The 24,605-nt window shown below is 35.6% G+C and overlaps 1 protein-coding gene across 1 annotated transcript in view; it reads right to left on the bottom strand.

The window, feature by feature from the left end:
- PDE10A (phosphodiesterase 10A) overlaps positions 1-24,605 on the bottom strand; it is a 205,384-nt gene that overhangs the window by 57,953 nt on the left and 122,826 nt on the right. Inside the window, exons 3-5 of the mRNA XM_013945461.2 lie at positions 21,659-21,687; positions 9,634-9,754; positions 7,670-7,719 (exon numbers count right to left, since the gene is read on the bottom strand). Coding sequence (XP_013800915.2) covers positions 7,670-7,719; positions 9,634-9,754; positions 21,659-21,687 — 200 coding nt within the window. The remainder of the gene's footprint in view (positions 1-7,669; positions 7,720-9,633; positions 9,755-21,658; positions 21,688-24,605) is intronic.

Genomic DNA, 24,605 nt, shown 5'->3' with positions numbered 1-24,605 from the left:
GATCAAGTAACCCTTGATTTCCAAGGTAATGCAGTCATCGATAATCTTATTCTGACCACACAGCACTATTAAAAAGACAGGTAAATTTTGTCATAACCATATACAAGCTTCAATTAGCCCATAAGCTTCTATCATTCCACACACTTACTTTTTACATACATCTAATAAAGTTACATAACTGTTAATATGTTCCATATATGATCAATTCAAACTTGAATGAGTTTAAACATTTAATGCCCATTAAAAATGTGCAGATTTTTTAAGTTTTGTTGTTTTGTTTGCTTTTTTCTAAACATGGCTTTTGAATCCTAGAAACCATCAACAGCTTGAAGGGATTCTCTTTAATTACCACTGTGACGAGACATCCAAAACTATCAGGTTTTTCCCATCACCTATCCAGCTCATGTTGCACATTTCTCCTTTTTCTTCACAAAGTACTTAAAAAGTACGGTACTAATAATAAAATTTGGGGCTCATCTTCTAATCTCTCCTAGCCACAAAACATGCCAGCATCCTTTTAATTTACAAATGCACATTCAAATTATCCTGTACCAGTTCCAAGGGTAATTACACAAGTTCCCATGCAGATATCAGCTACATGGTATACGGTTTCATAAGTAAATGAAGCAATGAATAGATTGGGTCCTTTTACTTTTTTAGTAGGTTTGAATACTTTATTTCAAAAACAGACAAGAAAAATCTGCATTTCTGGTAATGACACTGAAAAGTGATTGACAATCAAGGAAAGGAACTAGGTGATTTTCAACAGCAACTTGAAACAATGGTATGTTAAAAAAAATGAAGAAGAAGAAGAAGAAATAATTTGGGAATATAAATGAATATATAAAAATCCCATAGTTCCCCAATACAATACTGATAACCCATGATGCAGCAAAGGGAACAGGTTAAGCAGACAGCAGGATGTCTATACACAGTTTACAGTATCTTTTGCTGCCAAAACCACCTGCGGTGAGAATAGTTCAGTATCAGAAACAGCTAAACATGAATAATGCTTTACTGACATTGCCATACCACTGCCTGTCTACTGGCAGAAGTTAAGCAATAAAAATATCTAGTGTAGACAGAACATTAGATATCTCTACTAGTGATGAAGGAGAAGGTAAATAAGATGGGAGAGTCACTTTGGGTTTGATAAACAACCAAAAGAGCAGATACTGGCTTGGAGAGCCAGCCCTTTAGAAGCTTACGGACCCTCACTTTCTGATACCCTGCAGCCCACTGGACCCTGAAACATGTCTGCAAAGAGGGTAACAAATCAAAATGTAACTTTGTATGCGAAATTAAATATATTTTAGTTACAGGGCTAAGAAAGAAAAAAAGGATAATAATTCACTTAATAATCATACAATTGACATCCTTTGGGTTTGGGATTTTAGTTTTGTTTCTGTATTTTTTTCTGTCTGTCTTCAAATTGACAGTGATCAACTTAAACTAGTTTTATCAAGGTAGTAATTTATAACCTGAATATTAAATTCTGGCTTGAAATCCACTAATGACCATTATCATGATCACGTAAAGCAAGAGGTGCTTAAAAAAAAAACAAACTGAAACAAAAAATCCAAATGTAACAAAATTCATCCTTTCATACGCACTTTAGGTATATGCAACCTATTGTAAACTCTGACATCTTCTAGATGCTAATACATTAACAAGTCTTCCAATTTACAGGAAAGAGGAATGATGTACCCTGTAATTAGATCTTGAAGGGTATTAACAAGAGACCATTCTCAATTACCAGTTAAACACAGCAAACTTAGCTTTCAGATCCATAGCCAAATTAGTATGTATCAGGTAAGCCACAGTATCATAGCTCTTGATGCTCTCCTCTTGGTGCCATGCACTTACTTTGTAGGAAATACGAACTTATCTTAAACCTCTTTTACTGCAGCTGAAAAAACCCTCATTTATAACAACTAAGAGCATGCACATGTAGAATTACTGATATTCGGATTACGGATATTCCTCCACAGAAAAATACGATCTATGTACAGAGCCCCGCACTTGTCCTCACTGAGTCTGGTTTCTACAGACCAATTTCATGTCTTATGCAAATGTAACATGACTATTCTCTTCCATCATCCATAACATTAATGAAAATACTGAGTAAAACCAGATCCAGGATAAATCCTTGAGAATTTTCCAACATATTTTTCCATTCTGATACTGAGCCACAAATTACTAGTCTCTGAGTAATTTTCCAAACAGTTCTGTACTCTACCTGTAATATTTTCATCCTGACCATATTCCATCGGTCCATCTGAATAGCAAATTGATAACAAGATCAAAATTTCATTAAAATGCATCTTGACAGTTACTCATTTTCTCCCATTTTGAAAATGTATTGATTCAAAGTTGAACTGGGACATCATAATTCTTTCATTCTCCTTTCCACTCTCTTCCCCCAGGTTAAACTTTAGATTTTCCCAAATTCAGTTTTCCCGTACCTCACCTATCCTTTATGATTTTTCAGATGGCAGCTCAGAGATCTGTCAGACACTGTTTAGCTTCACATGGTAAAGGCTTGGCCAATTTATAAATATCTAACTTCAGTAACTATTTTCTAATTTCTTCCTTCCCTATTCAAAGCTGAGGTCTTCCTTTTTGTCTCACATATTAATTATGATAGCCACCTGATCACTGTTGATCTTTTTATTGAAAAGTGATAAAAACAACATTAAACACTTCCCCCTCTCCATCAAAAGCCTTCCCTTTCTGCTGAGTATCACTATTCGCTGGCAAGTAAGAAAGCAACAGATTTCTTCCACTTTATATACAAAAAGAGTACATACAGGTAGAATTAATTCAAGGATAAACACCAACATTTTCTGAAGTGGCTTCCAACTAGAAGAGTGTTCACCTGGAAACGTGGTTAAAAGACTTACATTTCAGAGATGATGCCTCCATGCTGAAAATCATGCATCTCAGGTTGGCACAAAAAAACCTGAGGCAGTTAGCAATCATGAGATGCTTTTCCCTGGTTCTTAATGATTCAAGTCACTCCATAAATTCACTAGGTGGCACTGCACATCAAGCTGCAACAATTTCTGTATGACCAGAAATTCTAGAACAGCTTAATTACGTACACCCTGAAGCACAAAGTATGTGCACATATTTGCGGCCTCACACAATTATTTCCTACAACAAAGCTATTGTAAACCCCTATCTGAAGCAAGGATGATCTGTTTGTCAATGAAATTTACAGTTTCAGGAAATAAGTAACGCACACAAGATCCAGTAAAAGCTACTTTAAGTGTATGCCTATTAAATTCTAACTCATACATCTTTATGTAGGAATAACAATGTAACCATGTGTGCATTACTCACACAAATAAGGACTTCACAGAAGAAATATTTGTAGAATCAGTTAATATAATAACACATTAGAAACTCTGTAGCTTTGCTAAGTATTTTAGAAATATTCCCCTGTAAAGATGTCAGCTTATGGGCTTAAATCCATGCCTAGCTAGCATGGTACTTAGATAGACTGATTTGCATATACACACAATCAAATACTAGGATTTCAGTAAATCCTTTGTCATGTTTAAAGATGATACTCAATTAAGGTCATAGCATGAGAAGTTTGAATGTATTTTCATCCCCACAAGGAATAAAACAAAAAACTGAAACAAAGCAAAATGCTTTCCTTGAGCATTATGAAACACTCCTGTTTCATTTGGAAGTGTTTCCAGTTTCTGAATATATAGTATTTGCAAAATGAATGTTATGTACCTTAAGAATAAATTATTTTATATGCATAACTGCACTAACCCATGGACAAAGATAATTTCTTAGAGCACATCTGCACTGCACACTGTATTACACAGAGAGTTCAAGAACCACATGCAGAATGGGCACAGTCCTGTTCAGCCCATTTTACATGATCGGAAAGCTATACTGTTTGAAATTGGTGACACCAGGGCATGCATATTTTGCACTGCATTGTACCAGATGCACAGAATATATAAAACCAGATTCTGATACACAGGGTGACTTTATGGGGAACCAAGGAGTTGGACATGCAAAGGGTCCTGATTTGCTCATGGGCAATCATTTAAAAAGTAGAAGCATGGTATCAGAATACCCTTAGCATGGAGTACAAGGAATGCTAGCACTCCCAAGCAATCCAAACAACCAGAAGGTCACTAAAATAATGGAATTAGCCACACACATTCCAGCACCAATTGTGAGTAATGGTTGCATAAGGAAACACCCTGTAACCTGTAATTGGTGTAGCAGCTTCCATTTCAAGTAAATTCACTCAACCAAAGCCCCTGAAGGCATTCAGCCTGCCCCATCAGCCAGAAATTACCTTGTTCTTACACTGTTATCCTACTCTAACACAAGTTAAGCTGTAGTTTTGTGGATTTCTGCAGAGAAAAAGCAAACAAGGCTATGAAGAAACTTTATACATGGACCAGTATTTTAACAAATGCATGGAAGTCAAAAGTGACAACACATTTTTCTTCTGAATCCTACAGTGTGCTTATGGTACCTGCAATAGGACACCTTGTCTTGGTAAATTCAAACAGACTTCTTTCAAACATGAGGTGCTCCTATAAAAACCAATGCTCCTATAAAAGCCAAAGGACAAGCTAATCTAGAGCTTTTCTTCTCACTAAACAAACATGTTTTCAGTTCTTTAAAGCAAATTTTTAAAAATATTCTAATATAATTTTCAAGTAAGGGAAGTGTTGTCCATATTAATAATTGAATCGAAGAAAGATTAACACTGAACTGTTAGTAACCCACTTAAAATTTGCAATCATAAAGCAGTTTTCTTCCTTCAATATAAAGAAATAATAGCACACAGTATGCAGTAATCTTTTGCAGTTTCTCATTTTGTAAACACCTAGAATTTCTATAAAAGGAAGCTATTTTCTATCTTAATGAGAGACTCATAATTTAATCTAGGCCAAAGGCAGCTATGGGAGTCTCATATTCTAAAAATGCCCCTTAACTTAGTTTAACGCATATCAAGATTCTCAGGTTTAGTTTTTTTGTTGTTATTTTAAACAGGCACAAGTGCACCTATACATATTTACAGTGGGAGCTACAACAAAGAAGAGTTGATGCCCTCACACTTCTGTTTTGATCCTGAGGTCCCTAGATGTAGTTACAACACACATTACTAAAGGTTAGAAAACCATTTGTAAGAAAGTAGGTATCTACTTATTATCTGCATTCCCCCATTCTTACACAATTCCCTCCCACTACCTAATTCTCACAAAGACAGATGCACACACATGAAAAAAGCAGCATTCAGGCACAGATTGTTTCTTTGAAAGCATGGTGGAAGTAACTGTTATATTAGAACTAGTTCTGCAATATGAGGCTGCTGTCTGGATAGATACAGGCAGATTTATGTAACTTTCTAAAGGTAACGAACAAAAAGCCAAATGCTAAAATGAAAAAAAATAACAGTTTGCTGAACTTGAGAAACTTAAGTCTCAAATTAAGCATCTAAAAACTGACCCACCAAAAAATAGAAGCCATTTTTCAACATGTGGCCATAGATGCTCAGCAACTGTTTTGCCTACCTTAATGAATAGGCTTTTTGTCACTTTTGAAGCAAAATAATTAGCGTCAACTTAAAGAATGAGCCCCAGTCTGCCACTTACGCTATACAGAATCTTTTTGTTCAATCCATTTAAGAAAAATCCATTTAATAAAAATATATTGCTAGTATTTGCTGGCCAGTGGTTAATGTAATTTGGACACATACTTTAAATTTAATATTCAAGACTCAAAGATATCCAAATTAATTTTCAGTAATAATTTCTTATAAAAAGTAGGCTAATGCCTTACCAGTTAGTTACATGAAAATAAATATGGCTCTGACCCAAAGCCCACTAATGTGAATGAAAATCTCACACTAGCTTCAAAGGACTTGGGATCAGTCCCTATAATAACTACATGAAGAACATTCCATTTTGGGAGATGCAGCTACACAGCAGTGGTTAAGAAAGTCAATGTGTGTTTTTAGTAGGTGGAACTTTCTTAGGGAAGAATTATACTGGGAAGCAAATAGGTTCAACTGCTCATAAGACTATTAAAAAAAAAACAAAGGAAAAAAGGGGAGGGGGGAAGAGGGTCAGAAAGTGCCCAGTCACCTGGGAGGAACCCCTTATTTTGCCACACTAATCTAAAATGCAAAACCCAACCACAGTAAGAATTCTCAAGCTGTAAAGTTGGTTTTGCTGTAAGCTGTTACGGAGCATTTACAATAGGAAGAGATGAACTAACTGTTCAGCCGGCATGGGATTACTGCCACCGAAGCTGGCCAGCGCTGTGCGCCCAAAACTGGTGGCTAAACTTCCTGCAAGTTCCTGCCTCTTGCAACAGGAGGAATCTGCTCAGGGAAGCTCTGCTTCATCCCCCACCCATGGAAGTGAATGCTATCATCTACTAAAGAGAATCAAAACTGGTATTCATAGAGGATGAAGCAACATGTTATTTAAACTACACTTACTACCCTTAGTGAAAAGTGATTAAAATATCCGTAATATTTACATACTTACACAACTCATTTAGAATAGGGCCAATTCCTGAATAATAAAATGTTTTATCTTTATAAAATGAAATATTTATCAAATAAAAAAATAGAAAACTCATATCCATTTCTTATCTTGTGAAAGTTTCTTTATAGGTCTTTTTCTACCTTCTTTGAATTATATACCATCTTTTTTGAACAAGTAAAAAGTATTCTCAGGGCAGGGCTCAAGTCACCTGCTAGTCCCCACATCTTCCATCCTGTTTTCCATTATTTCACAAACAGTATTTTTTCCCTTTTTCTGAATGCACTTATTTCACAAAGAGCAGAGGAAATTGGCTAATGGACTATACAAAAATAAACTATTAAAATTGGCCGTGTAAAGTAAGGAAACCAAAACAATGAGAAAAATATTTTCCTCTCTAGTCATCTTCAGTTAGAAGAGTTTAATTTGTTTCTTGAACAAAAGGAAGACATAAAATTTTGGACAAAATGTGATTTTTAATTTGATGGAACTCTGATGAAATATAAAATACATTTTCTTCTTTGTAGACATTCAAAGTAACTACAAAATCTTGCATAATGCTATCTGTATAAATTAATGTGGATACAAAAAAAATAATGAATTTTAAATGCCAAATAACAAAACAGCAAGTATGCTCATAGGAATAATGTATTGGACTCATTGCTATTCAAATTTTTCTGGACAATTAATTTATACCAGAAATTATTTTGATTCATTAATTTTAAATGTACCATTTATTTCTTCATGCTAACCAAAATCTATTTCTGAAATTTATGTTATCTCATTATCAAGTTGCAGCTGGCAACCAGATGAAAAGAATTTGTTATGCTGAAGAGCAAATTTTAATTAAGTTTCTTTTTGTTAAAAACAATTAATAATGGGGCCAAATTCAAAGTGAAATTACTACAGTCAGAGAAAGAACAGGACTATACCTGCAGAAAACATTTTTAATTATCACTATGTTCAATAAACTTCCACTTTACAGAAATAAAAATAATATAATGTTAATATTCAGCACTTAGGTAGCATTTCCTGCTAAATGAGGTACAAAATAAAATTAAAATATCATTGTAAAAGGGGAAATTGCACTTGCAATTGTAAAGAAAAGCAGCATCTAAATCCAGAATACTTACATTATTGCATTCTCCCAGGAAATATAGTGCAAATCCATCAGCTTTTGTAGCTGCCAAAGCAATAATAAAAGAAATAATTGTACTCAGAGGGAGAATAGAACTTTCGCAAGTTCTCTGAGGTGAAACCACAGATTCAATTCCACTTAGGACAAACATCTAAAATTCTAAAAGTGAAAGTCTATTGCTGTGTCCCTTGAAACTTCCCAGGCCCTACCAAATTAGAAGTAAAGGATAATACTTACTTTCCCCATTCTCATGTAATATATTCTAAAAGCTAATTAGAAATGACCTCCTCATACATCTTATTCCTATTCCTAGGCCTAATGACTATAAATTTAAATTAGTTCATATGACAGTATAGAAATAATATAAGAACATGTAATTACAATATAAGCAGGCAGATAACATTATAATTTCCATGAGCAAAAGAAGTACTATTTTTAGATGGCAAGCTATATTTGTCCTTGTCTTAGGATAGAAAAGTATGGGAAAATGGAATGTTGCAAATATTGTCATAAAAATGTGTTTCAAAACAAACCAGTTTATTTTCTGCACCTGCCCCATATTAAAAACATTGACACACCAGAGTTTTGGCACCTCTCAGTGATTTTTGCCAGATTCAGATAGCTTTATCCTGTTTCATAAAACAAAGTGCTTTAAACTTTCAAAAGTTTAAAGTCAACCAACCAATGTACCTTATCGCTAAAATGAAAACTCTCAGAATCAGGAGGATAGCAGGTCAATGTTTTTTACTCTGCTTTACACAATATGCATGATACTTTGAGTATAAGTAAATCTTTCTTTTCAACAGTTAATAAATGTTATAGCCAGTAAATACACATATCTGACATCTCATTTTTATGAATAAACACAAGAATCCATTCAGTACATTTCATGGGAGTGATTCTACTTCTGTGTAATCAAATCATTTGGCTTTCTGCATTTGTTTAACAGAAGGAAAAAAAAAATCCTCCTATCTAGTTACTCGCTTATTATCAACTGTGTCACATCAATGAGAGTTCAGGGCATGGTAATTTGCACTCAAATTCCAAATCATTCAGCTGTAATATATAAGCACATTGAGCTAGGAGGTAGAAGAGCACAATAAAAGAAATTCTTAAATCTTACCTACATTACAAGAGAAAAACTTTTGTAAAAGATAAGCAGACCCTGTCCCTTCTAGCTTCTCACTTGCAGTATACTAACAAAACCCAATTTTGATTTGCTGTGAGCTGAACATCAATGTCCAAATAGCCACTTAAGGGAAATCAGTAAACAGAAATGGTCCTTTTGAAACATCATATATATAAACCAGACAATTATTTCATCATTAAAAATGACGAAGTAGCAGGAACAGGGAAAACGTTTCTGAAGAGCTGCTTGAAAGCAATACTGAACAAAGCTACTGATTCTACCTATTGAAGTCTGAGTACATCCACTCTGGCTAAAAAATCCTACCATTTATACTTACATTGTTACTGGAAATATTTTCTTAACTTTTAGTGATGTATACTATTTCCTTACTAAAAACAGTACTTACAGATAGAAAAAAAAAATGCTTAGACTACTAAATGTAATTTGAGATCATGAAAAAGATTGGCCTTCTTCCAAATAACATCTCTGTTTTGTTGAAAAGGGGTTAAAGCATGCAGTGATATTATTGAAGGATGATTTTTTTACTTTCGGTATTGCCTGCAATACCATCATAACCAGAATAATCTGCTTTGCGGTTCATTTTACAGGGAGCTCTAATTTTGCAATTGGATATACAGTTCCTGAGAAGAAACTCACTTAAAGGCAGTCAGGGATTCACTGACATACAAAAGCCAAGCTGGAATAAGTTAATACTGAGACAAGAATACAGTTATACCTCAATGCCCATCTTTATTAACTATACCACGTAAGAAGTGTGCTGAGCACTGATGCTAAGTAACAGCTCAGAGACATCCGAATCTCTTTCTTACCTATTTTAATGATGCTGCTCAGTTCATACAAAAGTAATTGGTTATCTCCTCCTGTATCCAGGCGCTGTTCTATGTAGCTGTTCAATTCATACACTACACCTTGCATATTCGTGTCCTGATACTATTGAAGCAAAATGAGAAAAACATTTTAGAATAACTCAGCTGTATTTTGCTGTTTTTAACATATACACTTATTTAAAATAATAATAATACATTGAGATTCCAATACTGAGTCAATCTTAACTGTCCTAATTCAGCTGCCTGCCATGTCAGATGACAGTCAAGTAAGAGGCACAGCGTTCCACTCTATGCTCCATTAGTCTTTTGTTCAAAATGCATTGAGTAAACCACTGTACAATTAGTAATTGCCTAAACTTGGCCTAGATCACATGACAATATCTCAAGAAGAAACTGAGAGATGTGACAATCAGAAGGCAAGTAACCTTCAGCTCCCACCTTTTAAGCTCCTACCCCATCAGGAAGAGACAGCTAACTACCTTTGCCAGCATCTTCCCTTGGAATTTGTGAACCAAATGATGGAACTGTGTGAAGCACCAGAGCTTTGAGGTGGTAGCTCAAGTATCTCCATTTTTGAAATACAGGAACAACTAACACCAACAGACTCTAGGACAGAAATCACACGAGCCAAAACCACGCTAAGTGTTGTGGCATAACAGGCATTTGTTTCAACTGAAAATAGCCGATACGGAGCAAGAAAGAGACTACAGAGCAATTAGGATATAGATGAGAGCAATAGGGTGCTGGTTGCAGGTATGATGAGATAGCATAGAAAAGGAGATGCATCCTCCCTTCAGGAGCCCAGCTCCCCTTCAGTTATCCAGTTCCTCAGTCCTGAAACCAGGTCCTGAGTGGCAGGTAAAATTGTCAGTAAATGTGCATGTGTAGTGTGACAGCATCACTGACAAAAATTTCATAGAAAGTAATACTTGGCAATAAGCACAGATTCATTACCCTGACCAAAACTGGTAAAGTAGTAACTGAAGAAAACAGTATGGTCGATTATTTATTGAGTAAATTATGTCACAAACTAAAAAGGAAGCTGGTGATATTTAGATGGATTAATGTTGCTTGAAAGAGTAAATCTTAATCTCTCGCTAATTCATGCTTTACAGCCAAATGTAATATAGACCAGACTAGTGTAAGCAATACTGTGGAAAATGCCGCATAAGTTAGAAGCACCACAGTGTACCCACCACTCCCGCTTTTATATGCATGAACTTTAATTGCTTACTATCTCTGTAGATCTTCTCTGCCTGTATCTTTGGGTATACATGTGCATTTGACAAACACTTACTGATGCATTAGGCACAAAACTTGCACAGTATATCCCATGATAAAATTTTCATTATTCCCACTGAACCTTTCATGCATTTCTGCATGTAACACACTATGTCATGAATACAGGCCATATATTTATGATACATTTGGTTTCTTCATTTCAAAAAAAGTGCTTGCCGAATAATACCAATTTGTGAATCCTTCAAATTAAGTAGATCTTAATCTTGACCTAAAAATGGTTATTGGAGAACAAAATATAAGCACAACCCCTTCTTAACACATGATGCTGTATTAATCTATTGTTCCAGACAGACATTTAGAACTGTATGAGACCTAGGATATCCAAAGTGTTCTCAAAACCTAGCATATCCAAAGTGTTCTCCTTGGAGAACAAACATAACACTTAATAATTCTTTCTATAAATTAACATGATTATTAAATTTTTGACAGCAATATAAGGTCATAGTACATACATGTATTTACTACTTGGTTAAGTCTTGAGCTTATAACACAGAATGCCATTACCATTACTAATACAGTATGGTATCTGGCGAGCTTCCATTTGCAACTGACTGTCCTTTGTCATGCCTCATATTTACTATTGTATAGATTTTCAAAGGGAGAAAACAATAGTACCATTTCAGGAAACTGTGATTTTTATGAATGGCTTTATCCTTACTGTACAGCCATAAGTAGCTATGTAACAGGAAAATGATGAATGAGAGTCTACATTGTACATGCCTGTTAACCCAGACCTGCAAAAGTATATTTAGCCACATATTCTAAAACAACAATAGCTAATGAAGAACAAATTCACAAGGCCTTTATTATGTGGAAAAATGCCTTCTCAGGACTTGGAAGTGAATACCTTTCTCTTCACTTGTGATGTACGCTCAGGATTTAAGTCAAATCTTCAAAGGTTGAAGCTAATACATTCACAGAAGGCATCAGCAAAAATGAGTCCACTGGCATAACAGCAGTGGCATAATAATAACTTTCACCATAATCAAGAAGCAATTCTGTGTGCATAGTAATTACACAATAAGTTATGTGCCCTTTATCTTCACCTCTGTAACATGCTTGCAAACGTTTTATAAGCAGGGCAAATCATTGCATACATTCATGTTACAAAAAAAAAAAAAAGGTAGCTGTATAATACATGCACTTGTAATATGGCAGATTTCTATACTGGCAGTCTCTGAATCTACAACCGTCAAATTAACTAATTCTATGAGTTAGATCAATCACCAGCAAAGAACAGGCAATTATTCTGTCATGTTGCAAAATATTCTTGGTTTTTACTACAGCGGACTGAAAGAGATTTATTTATTTGTTCTCAGGCATTTTAGATTGGATAACCACAGTATTTTTGGTTGAAATGCCACAATATATTTTATGAAACTGTACATTTAAACACCAAATAAGTGATGAACAAACCTTGGTACTACCCAAGCACTACCCAATACAGTTGCTAACATAAACCAGTATATCTTTGATATCAAACTTACTTTAGGAAAGTAATTCCACGAAAAATTCAACATAATCTGCAGAAAAGCATACTTGTCATCAGATATAGCACAAGTACTGTTTCTTGATTACTCATGGCACTTTAGTTTGCAGTTTAAACCATAACAATACTTAAGTCCTTTTAATTAATCCATTCTTCCCGTTGCTGATTCCTTCTGTTTAAGATTCAGTGTCTGCAAGTATTTCGTATTTAACCTATCCATATCCTATTTTTACTAGTTACATACATCATAATGCTATAAAAAAGAACTAATAATTTAAAAGGAAAATCTTTTATAAATATTGATGAAAGAAGAAAGTTTTTGCAATATTTGCATAAAAGTAGTTTTAGAGTTATTTTCTTTAGAACATAACATTGCAATAGAAGACAGCAACCAACAGTGACAGTTGATTTAAGATTAGTGCTCTGTCTTGGATCTAAACACAAATATCGAGAATCACAAATATTTTATTGCATTAAAGGAGATACTGAAACATCAGAAAGTGAAATGTATTTAATGCATTCACTCTGAAGAATTAAGTCACAAAAAAAATTGAAGCACTCAATATCTAAAGTAAATGTTACGTATGACAAACTGAAATGAAAGATTAATCTGCATGCTTTCCTGCTTATAAGGTAGCTGTGTCAGGGGCATTTTATGCTGTTGCAGAAAAGAAAAAGCCCTTCCGCTGCAACAAAAAGACTTCATTAACAGAGCACAGGGTTAATAAGTACAATTACAATCCGGAAGTTTATCTGTTTTCCTGTAACTTCCTACAATGTTTTCTAAGCAGCAATGAGAATAGTAAGTTGCTATATAATACCTATCCCTATTACAGAACTCTTTCTCCAAATCAGCAATTGCCAGGCTCTGCAATACAAACATGTCCTTTTACAGACTTCATAGTACATGACATTATCCACAGGCCAGGAGAAGTCAGAACAAACAAACAGTCTACAATTGTAGTCTCCATTTAACATGGAGAAGCACTGCCACACGTACTTTGGGGATGCAGAACTTCACTGGAAGAAATCTGGGGAGAAAAATCTGAGAAAGCTGCAAAACATGGGGGAAGTGGCCACATCCAGAGAGATTCTTCTTGATGCTGTTTATTTTTCATCTGTGATTTGGGCATCTGAGGCTGGTTTCAGAGTACCTCAGAGAGAAGCAAGAGACAGAGTTCTGTGCCAACTGATGTAGGAGGCCTCTAGCTAACCACAGGGCTAAAAGGAGCCAGAGGAGTGCTACCTTCTGGGACAGGGCTGTAAAGTCCTGTTCTTTGTTACAGACTCAGTGGGTAAAGACAGCAAAGCTGTTTTGCCCAGGAAATGGCAGAAGGTGGCCATCTATCATACCAGTGTGCCTTGGAATCAGACTTCTGGAAAACAGGGCCCCATTCTCCTCCATGAAGCATTTTCTTGAAAATTTTCAAGGCTCCTTGCCCACCCTTAGGAGCATTGTCACATCTAAGTGCAGACAGGTCCTGGGAACACAGTGTGGATGCTGATAACCAGTGTTTCAGGTCCAGCCTCAGGTCCCACCCCAGGCCTCCTCCATTCATTCCAGTCTGTTACGCAAGAGGAGTTGGCAGATAGGAGGTATTGTCATGGCTCTCACCATTAAGCATGCCAGCTGGACATGGAGTGTGCAACAAGGACATCAGCAGTGCTGGAAGAGCTAATGTTACATATGGTCCATCCAGTGTCACCCTGTCCATTTGCAAGTAACTCCAGAGGTGCCTAAGGACCTGCAGATATTTACAGGGTATTTTGTCCCAGGGCACTTGAAATTGAGCCCATAAATGAGTCCACAAATGTAATCTGAGAGGCATGTTAACATGCAAAAAAGCCTCAAAAAGCTAAAGACAAAAGAGCTTTATGAGATCAAAATGACAGTCTTCAAAAAAACAAGAAAACAGCTGTTGGGAGTTACTGGTAAGACAGTTCCTGGACCAGGATTAGAAGCCACTGGGACAAATAGAGGCTTTTGTCAGGACCTTCAACTGAAGGGCAGTAAATCATTACAAACAAAAGATATACACAGGCCTTTTGGGAGTTTAAAATGCTTACTCTCTCTTAGGTTACATAGGTTACATACTTCTGACAACCAGCTAATACTTCATCAAACTACCTGTATTTATGTCAATAACAACTTCAAGACTTGCAGGTACTGAATCCAATTAGTCCTACACATTGCTTTACATGAAACAATGGCCTGAGGTTGGAACTGGATTTCATTTCAAAAACCTAAGTCATGAGATCTGAAATGTGACAAGAACCTGTACCCACACTTCTTTAATCTTCTCTTTAAAACTGTCAGCTACTCTCTTTTCTGTGAAGAATAGAGAAACTAAACAGCTACTAAGCCCTAAACTACCAAAATCTCACAATGAACTTCCAGCCAACACAAGTTTTCTTTCCTATAAAAATATAGTCTCAGCACATAAAGAGTCACCAGGTAACCAAGCCACAAATTTAAAGATGAACTAAAAAACTTTCAAGCACAAAAGAAAAGGGGGAATTCGTTTGCAGTTTTAAACGTCTGGAAAACAGAACATTTGCATGACACATTATTGAGATGTTAATCTGAACTATTTCAGGCTAGATATGCTTATACTATGACAGAAGTATGAAAATACCAGTCTTACATATGAAAGTTCTCAATGCCATTGATACCTGATTAAAACAAACAAAAAAACAAACAAAAAAACACATCAGCACTTTTGCGCTTTTTAAAAATAATCATTGCAATCACAAAAATGAATGCATAAACCAAACTATTCGATGCCTTTTGTTGATATGTATTAGTTTTCCCTTCCTTTCAGGTAGCTTTATGAAGAAAATACAACATATCTACAGATATCACCCTGGTTTTAAACTCTCTCTATATGATTTTCCAGTTGCCTCTGTAACTTAGACCATCAACTTTCTTCAGGGAAGATCATTAATGCTAGCCTACTATACCTTTTTTTAAAGAACTACAATGTATCAGTTAAACGATTTTGGGACAATTAGTTTATTTGTCCACATAATATAAACAGATTTTTAAACTGAAGTATATTCTTGCCCCTTTTTTTTTTCCCCTCCTCCAAAGGAGCACAGGATTAGAGAGGAACATTTTGGTCACCAAAACCGGTTTCTTGCAAGCACAGGCAGCCCTATAATGGATGTCTTGTTTACAAGGGTGTTTAAAAGATTACTTAGAATATTTATTCCACATGTCACTACACTTTCCCATACCAAGTAACAAGCTTCAGACAACTAAGTTAGAAACAGAAAAGCCTAGAACTGCAAACATCACAAGAGTCACCTAGTTTTTTAAATGATAATATTGATTGCATTTTAGGTGTAGTGGTGTTACTGCACCTCCGATGGCCACAGGATATCAAGGAAGCAATTCTTGTAGGAAGATCCAAAATATTTAATTAAACCAATGAAACTGGTGAAGGGACACAAACATATGTTATGTACACTGCTTATGCGTATGTAAGTTAGGTGGCATACATGTGCGCATATATATGTGTACATGTACAGCTACCTTACACAGGCCTAGCATTTTCACAAACTAAGATTTTTGCATTATTTGACTGCACTGACAGCTGTTCACATCTCGCATAGAAACTGATGTTTCCCCTTTTGGGAATAGAAAACAAAGATGCAATTATGTCCCAATAATAGTTAAAACATCTAAACTGCACATGTGAAGAACTAAAGTATGGGTCAGGACTTCATTTAAAAAAAGAAAACTACAAAAAGGGAGTAAAACTGCTTGCTTTCTTCAGGGTAGAAATGCTTAGTGGAGGGATGTCAAATCCTCAAGACTGAAAAATAAAAGCAGAGAGAATGTGGTAAGTAGGCGTAAAGCACAGAGCCGGTTTTCAAAAGAGCAGTGAGCTTGGAGAGGAAGCTCAGAAAAATTTCCTTGATCCAAAATTCAGAAGAAGTAACGAGGGCTGTCTTGTTTAAGCAGTTTTGTTTAAACTTGGACACTGGAAAGCAAGAAGCTATAAAGAGCAGACTTTGCTGAGGTGATTAATTTTAATACTTGTACATAGCCTCAGAGAAAACTGCTTCTACACGCATTTGTCTGACGTCTATTCTTCTTGTTTTGACTGGAGAGGACGTGGGTTATAACTTGCTCAGTAAATAAAGTTTAGCATTGCAGCACCATACACAGGTATTTATGAATTGTTTGTTCCCACATCAAACGCTATTCATGACAAAACCAAAGAGGGGCAAATATGAAATGACATTTGACAGGACAGGCCCTGTTGTTATGTCAAAGGATGCAAAACAGCTCTCACTCTACAGAGAAAGAGTTCACAGATTTTGAAGGCATATGTTCCGCAGCCTGTTTACATGGCTGATTTTCAAGCCTCAGGGAGGAAGGGGGAACACCTTTCTAGCAGAAACTCCTTGCCACATAGCCACCGCTCGCAGGCATCCAGTTCTAATCTTTCCATCAATTCCTTCCCTATTATCAAACAGTAACACTGAAATAAATTGCTTCACTAGTAACAGGAAAAATACGGAATACAAGGCAGAGGCTTGGCTTACAAGAACAGAACATTGTGATTACACAGAAGGAACCATATAAGCTGTTATTAACTATAAGGGTCATAAAACTGCATGAATATCTCAATTATGCTACCTCTCTGAATTATGTAATAAAAAAGGATAAAGTCAATTAACAGCTTCATTTTAACTTGGCAGAGCTGAATAGTGCTCTTTTTAAAAAGCTTTTTATAAATATCACATTCCCTCCTAATACTTGACTTACAAGCACTCTAAAAACATTGTGTATAAAATCAAAATTCAACTTTCCCATTTACCTACCGCTATTGCTTATTACTACCACAGTATCAACAAGACTTACTTTATCAGAAATCACCTCACACAAGCATCATCTTCTGATGACAAGGGGTACAATGCTACAATGCTATTTATACCATTTCTAAAGACTGAATACATATGTTTATTGCATTCTCTTAACTTTTTGATTATTTTATTGCAATATTCAGTTCTGGGACAGCATGAAAATGTTTAAATCCCATTTTTAATATAGGAACACTACTAAGAATGAACTGGCTTTGCTAGTATGCCATTAAAAAAAAAAAAAGAACTTTGTCAGTCACACAGTGAACAGACATGCAATTATTGCAACTATTTACTGAAAACATACTTCCTAATTCGGTAACTGTCAGTCACATACTGTGCTGGGTGCTAGCTGGTGCCAAGGGAGCTGCCAAAAGCTCCAAGTCCAAAAAGGGGAAAGGAGAGGATTAAAGTATTATTGCTGTCTCCAAGAATAAAGTACTGTAAATGTGCTAGGCACTTGCTAGGTAATAATCTTCTGGTGTTTATATGGTAAACTTCTGCAAAGTGAATTGCTGTTGGCATCACCAAAGTTTACAAAGCAAAAGTACTTGCCAAAATGCAGCTTCACTAGAGGTTTTGTTGAAGCAAACGTGGAATGGAAAGTCATTAAGGGAAACGAACAACAGCTAGTTTCACCGTGACCATATCAGGAACATTGAGTATTTTTGTTTAAACTTCAAAATCTGAGGTACAAAAGAGCACATAGTGATCATGGGAAACTTAACAGCATGTAGAACAAAATCTTGGCTATAGTTCATGTAGGAATGGGGTTATTTTTGCCAACTAAAAAAGAATAACATGTCTCCAATGCACAGCATTTCACTAATACTGTGAAAGAAATATGTCATATTCCTGATATCCATATGCACTTAAGTGTTCAAACCCACCCTTCTCTATTTTTTTTTTCCTTTAGCAGATAAAATAATGATAGAGTATAAAATTCAGCTCAAGTTTTCTGCATTAAAATAGGTTAATAATTGGTTTTCTTTCTGAAATCCCTCTGCCCAGAAAACCACTTCTGTAGCTAGGGTGGGATCAATCAAACCACATCTGCACAATAAGTAAGCAGAAGATATTCAGCACTTCCAAGGGGGTTCCCAATGGTACTTCATCACGTGAAAAGGAGAATCTCTCCCCAGTTACATATATTTCATAAATACTATAGTCTAGCATACAGAAAGATGTTTATAGGTTCACTGTTTGGTCACAGATGCTCATGAGACATTTTGTAACGAGGGATCTTCTTATGCTAAAAGCAGCCTACAGCAACCAGGAAATCCATTTTTTCCCTAGGTCAGTAATTATGACAAGTCAATCTAGGATATCTTTACACATAGCTTCTGAACACCTAAATATTGATAACACTGCCATCAGCAAATTTGACTGAAAAATGAAAAATAGATTTTGAAAAATTTCTGTTCTGCAAATCGCAAAATGAAAGAAATTTGAGGGTTTCTCTTCCTTCTCTTTTTTCAAAAAAAAATCAATACAATGCTAATGTCCAAGATTGCTACTTTTATTTTCATTTTATTCTCACTTTTCATTTTGCTACTAAGCTTCCAAAAAATGGCCAAAAATTAAAAATGTAATTCTTGTACCATAGCATTCTTCAGAACTTCCTCAATTTTTGAAGTGTGAGCAGCAATAAAATCCCTTGACAATACTGAAAATTCATTCCAATAATTCAAGAAGTAAAGGATTTTAAAACAAAGTGCTAGACACCATTCATCACATTGCATTTGACTGACAAAAAGAAAAAAAAGGCAAATTAATGACAAAAGCTCAACATGTAGATCTTGTAGAACAATACCAGAATGCTGTATGTGTGAAAAACAAACAAATAAAACAAAAAAACAAGGAGGATTGAAGGAGGTAGTGCCAGTGAGTTTTAGTGAAAAATATACCCTCCAATTTATTTAGTTATAAACACAACAGAACAAGAGTATTGAAGCAACTGATGTCAGAGCATATGACTATGAATGTTTCATTTTAATGCGAGTTTTTACTTTGCCCAATATTGAAAGATGGAAGAAAAAAGATCCAGCTATGAAAAATACATACTTATGTGTTAAGCAAATTCCTGCCTTGGTACTTAACTAATGCAACTTTTAAAACTAATTGATGGCTTAATTCAGCAATAAAATATGCTTTCACTAACCTTTTACTTTTGAATGTCTATGATACAGATAAAAGTCTCTTTTTGGAAATATTTTCAGGAATTAAAAATGTAGTACTTAATGACTTTTAAACAGTACTTAATGACTTTAAAACTTACAGTTTTTAAGTCAGCATGAACATGTCTTTTGTCTGAAAAACACTATTCAAGTAGAGAACCTTCCTAATTTAAATCCTAATTTATGTTCAGATTTCAATTAAATTTGCATCTGGTTGAGCTGCTGCTGAAGGAAGTGAATGTACTACAACAGTCTACATTATATTGTATTATTGTATTACGTTATTGTATTAAAAAAATACTATCAACTAACAAACATGTCCATCTGCAGTATCATGCATTACTGAGTGTCCTCACTTAGAAGAAAAATAGCAATGTAACAAGACATACACACCAAGTACACAATGACTGATAGCTAAAAAAAAAAAAGAAACAGTTTACTTGAGAACATCTTTATTTCACTTAAAATGTTATTTCACTTTTGCACATGACATCCATTTACATATAAGACAGTTTTGCATCCCACTACCTCCAAGATTTGAAGTGACAGCCAATCTTCAGGAAAAGTCTAAGCTACTATTTATGATTTTGAAAGGCTGAGATAGCTGGGACCAGTGTGTCTGAAAGACAGAGGGGGTGACTAGCAGGGCGAGATTGTCTAGGAGATTCAGGGTTCCAGAATTTGCTTCTTTTTCCTTTGTTGGCATTAAACAGCTCAGATTTCTTCACATGGATACATTTCACAACTCCACTTTACAGAGTTTTATGTAGAAATGTGGATCTATTTACCAGATTTATGAAAATATTAAAAGGAACTTTCTTCCACAGAAATAATTAGTGCTTCTGAGATTTTTTTAGGCAGATCTTTACTTATTTTGAACCAAAACAGTATATACAAATATATTATTTATAATAAACTTTGATTGCACCAATAGGCATTTACTCACCTGCCATAACTGCTAAATACTAAGGAACTGGCGAGGGTGACCAAAACTGCATTATAAAAGAATAAACTACTAAAACATACTAACTTTTGCCTAAAATCTCAAATCCCTTAAACACATCACATATAGCACATCACATACATGGAGAATATTTGCTTGCATAAACTCATTCTAGGCATCATTCAACCTCTTTTTGGTGGTAAACCTTAGTTCCTGCATATCCTAGCCCTCTGCTTTCAGGGTTGTCAAGCCAAGGTTTCTATTACCAGCCTGCTTCCACTCCTTCCATATCTTAGAATTTTCCAAAGGACTTCCACTGAGAGCAAGGAACCCAGTCTGCTTTTGCAGACATTCAACAAGCCTTATTTTCAATCCTCATCCGACAATGTTGTTTCTCCTGGGAACATGAAATAGTTTTTGGATAAAATTCAAGAAGGGGAACAAAACAGAACTATGATTCCGCCTCAGAATGCTACAACTGGCCCCCTAAACTTATATGAGATAATATTTGGGCCCCTCAGGCTGAATGAACACGTCAGAGGGCAACAGATTGTTCTGTACTGATTCTTCATCATTCACTAGCAAAGACACTAGTTTCTAATAGATCCCTCTAGTTAGTCCTCAACCATAGACTGACACAGTGCAGGACATCAATCAGATGTATGGTTAACCTCAGAAACATTACTGAGTATGGTTTTCAATAACATTTTACATTAGATTTCATACAGTACACAGCAAAATACTTCAGATTAAAGAATTTGGCTCATCAGTACCATAGCATATCTCAAAGGGAGTAATTAGATAGGACATACTTCTTCCCTTGTTTCCTCTTGTTATGCTTGTCATCTCTCAAGGTAGTAATGCTGATTAAAATAGTCCAGAGTTATGCCTAAACTTAAAGTTCCCATGATTTTCCTAGTTTCCATGAAGTACCTTTTTAAAATTGGATCATGAAAATCACTCTGTGAGAACTCTAAATTTATTAATGAAAAATACCTTTCAATCTATTTACAGCCAATGAAGTGTTCTTAATATTTCCTACTTTATTAACTGCTCTGTAGTCAGTCAGCACACCAACAATTTCTCTGGAGACCCAGTTTGCAAAGGGAATGGAGTAAAACCTTGATCAGAGACTACACAAAAATCATCTCAAGTGAACAGTGGGCCTCAGAGACTTTACACTTGTTTCTAGTGGGGATGGAGAGAAAACTAAGTAGCACTTACCCTGCTGACTTCTTTAGGAGTCGATTCATCTAAGAGGAAACAAAACAAACAATTAGGCACTCTGGGAAGCTTCTAGATTGAATGAAGAGCAAGACATTGTACTTCAAACAACTTTTGCGCTGTTGTACAAAACTTTTCTAATACAGTTTGATAAAGTAATTGAAATATCCAACCTCTAAAACTAGAGGCAGTTTAAAATTAGGATAAAGTATTCAAGAAGTTTGTCCTGTATTAAAAAGAATACAGTATTTCCTACATTTGCTAAGTCAGTTCACAGGTTGACTAAACCAGTAAGCCCCATACCATGCTCATGTATTTATATTTCAGTCTGGTAAGAAAAGTGATAGAATTTCTCAGTTTGAGAAGTAAAGGCCCTGCCAAAGATATGCCACCAACTTCCTACATGTACAAGCAAGTTAGTGGACTTGACTTTCTGTTCTGAAGATCAGAGACGCTACTCCTCTTCACTACTTTGGATGTGGAAAAAAAACCCTTGTGACCCTTAGACTGTAGGAACATCAGTGATGTCATCTGGTATAGCACAATAAAAACACCTAAATTACAGGGATATATATACTCTAGTATGTTTTGTCCTTTTAAATGCAAACATATTTTCATGCATTTAGTTCATGAAGTAGTTTAAGTATGTAATAATAAATAGAAGTACAATAACAGAGCACAGGCTAAAATATTATGTGGTATTTCTGAAAATAAATTAAATAAAAAGTATTTGAATGCCACAGATGAAGCTTTCAATTCAGAGATTATGACTTGATGGTGAGAAAGGAAAACATCTGGGGGAGGGAAGAGGAAAAGCAAAAGAGAGGGAGAGGGGAAAAGAAGCATGAAATATTTCGTTAAAGCATTTAGAAGTAAGTCCAATTTCTACACAATTAAATGGCAAACCATTTGCTACATTAAAAAAAAAGGCCTTAAGGCCTGAGGGTTTTTTTTTTTTTTTAAAACAGGAGTAAAGGAAGAAATGTGACCCCATGAACCAGGAATGTCCTGACTTGCCTTCCTGGAGTTGCAGAATTTAAGGCCCAGGAACATGCAGGGACAGGACACATGCACAGTAAGTGCTGATACCAGTTTGCTGTGTTTGTATCTCCACTGTACAATGACTATATATCATGTAGTGCAATTCTTCTTTATGGTTAGTTTCTTTGAGCTGACTACAAGGGAAATCATTCGAACAATAACTTTTCCCCAAATTATTTTACTGACCAGATTATTCCAGTAGAATTAGTTAATATCTGAAAGTAACATGGCAAGGAGGCTGAAGAAAAACACCCCAGATTTGCATACTTCTGTTTATTTAAAATGCCATAAATTCTGTTTAAAAGGTATAAATGCACCAATTTCTTGTTTGTAAATCAAGTTCCATCCCTGTAAGAGCTGAAGCTTTCAAAGTAACAGATTATTCTTTAAAATACACTCAGAAACATTTACTTCAAGCACATCACTAAAGAGCAACTTGCTATGGAGTTAAATCTTACAGAAAAATTCTATGCTTGAATATAAAGGTCTCCATTTATTACAAAAAATCGTGTGAACAACAGGCAGACTAAGGAAAGAGATCTTATTAGCGTGTGCACTGAGGTGAAAAAAAAACCCTAGGAGAAAGTAAGCGTTTGTGCAAGAGACCACACAAATGCTCCAGCCACTAGAAATTTTTCAGTTGGAGTTCATGTTTTCTTAGGCATCAAAATCAATCAGTCTTGATACACAAGTAAGTGCCCACCTCTCCCTTACATTTCTCAATAGTACTGCAGTATGCAAAATTGAAGGGGATTGCCTAACTTTTTTGTGATACCTGACACCATTATTAACACTGAGAGTTGTACAAGAAATCTAGCTTATTTAGTTCTTGCACTTTGAATGTGCCAAGATTTTAACAGTTTTAAGAATAAACTGATGACCTCTTGAGAATACACACACACGCACACACGTAGGTTTGTTTTGCTGTTTGAGCAGTTTAGCCAGCTAATCATTCCTATTACAACTTAATGCATGTGTAAATAGTAACTCCAGGAAAACAATGCCAGCTCTCAAAAGGCTTCTTCATTATCTTGGCCATACTGCTCAGTTGAGGCAGCCCCTTATGTTGCAAGCTGGGTTTTTAACACTCTGATTCACCATGTGGCTTAATGCACAGTGAGTCACTCAGCAGTGCACACAACCAGAGCAAGAGGTAGGCTCGCCATCTGGAAACGCTGGGCATGTGTCAAGTCATCTAGCAGAACGCTCTGGTTTAGCTGATGTTATACACTGTATTATCTTAATGTCTTCTTAATTTGAACATAAATACTCACAACTGGAAAACAGGAAACAGAGGGGAACAAAGCTAATTTCAAAGGTACTTAGACAGCAGTTTCATGACACAGCGAAGCCAGTATGATGGCTAATAGCCTCCAAAATGAGAAGTCCAGCTTCCCTTCCCCTTCCTCTTCATCCCAAGTATGCAGACCCAAACCCTGTGCCAGTATTGATGTTCATCTAGCCCCATAACAAGTTGGCTCAGTTCACTGAATTTGTAGAAAGTAAATCACTTTCCAAACTTTCAAAACCTTGCAACTATCCTACACACACAAAAACAAGTTATGCTTTCTTTATCTCCACACCTTTGCAAATATTCCTATTTAAAAAGCTCTCTTCAGGTAATAGTGACATCAGATGGAGTACACTGAAGAAGGAGAAGAGTTCCATGACAAGATTTGGGTGTTAAGAACAAACTTACAGTTTAACAGACGAATATCTCAGCTTTACCACATGTACAATTATAATTGACATCTGCACAGCACACTACATATATGCATAGTATTTGGTAAGGTAATTAAAGACAATGTCCAGTCAGGAAAGCCTCCAGACTAAACTGGAAAAAGCAAGATAGGAAGTAGCAGAAAATGAGGAAAGAAAACAGAGGAAAACTCCACAGGAAGTCTGG

This window comes from Apteryx mantelli, chromosome 3, assembly GCF_036417845.1.
Source record: "Apteryx mantelli isolate bAptMan1 chromosome 3, bAptMan1.hap1, whole genome shotgun sequence".
In the NCBI taxonomy this organism is placed as follows: domain Eukaryota; kingdom Metazoa; phylum Chordata; class Aves; order Apterygiformes; family Apterygidae; genus Apteryx; species Apteryx mantelli.
This window is presented reverse-complemented; position numbering and strand designations above follow the sequence as displayed.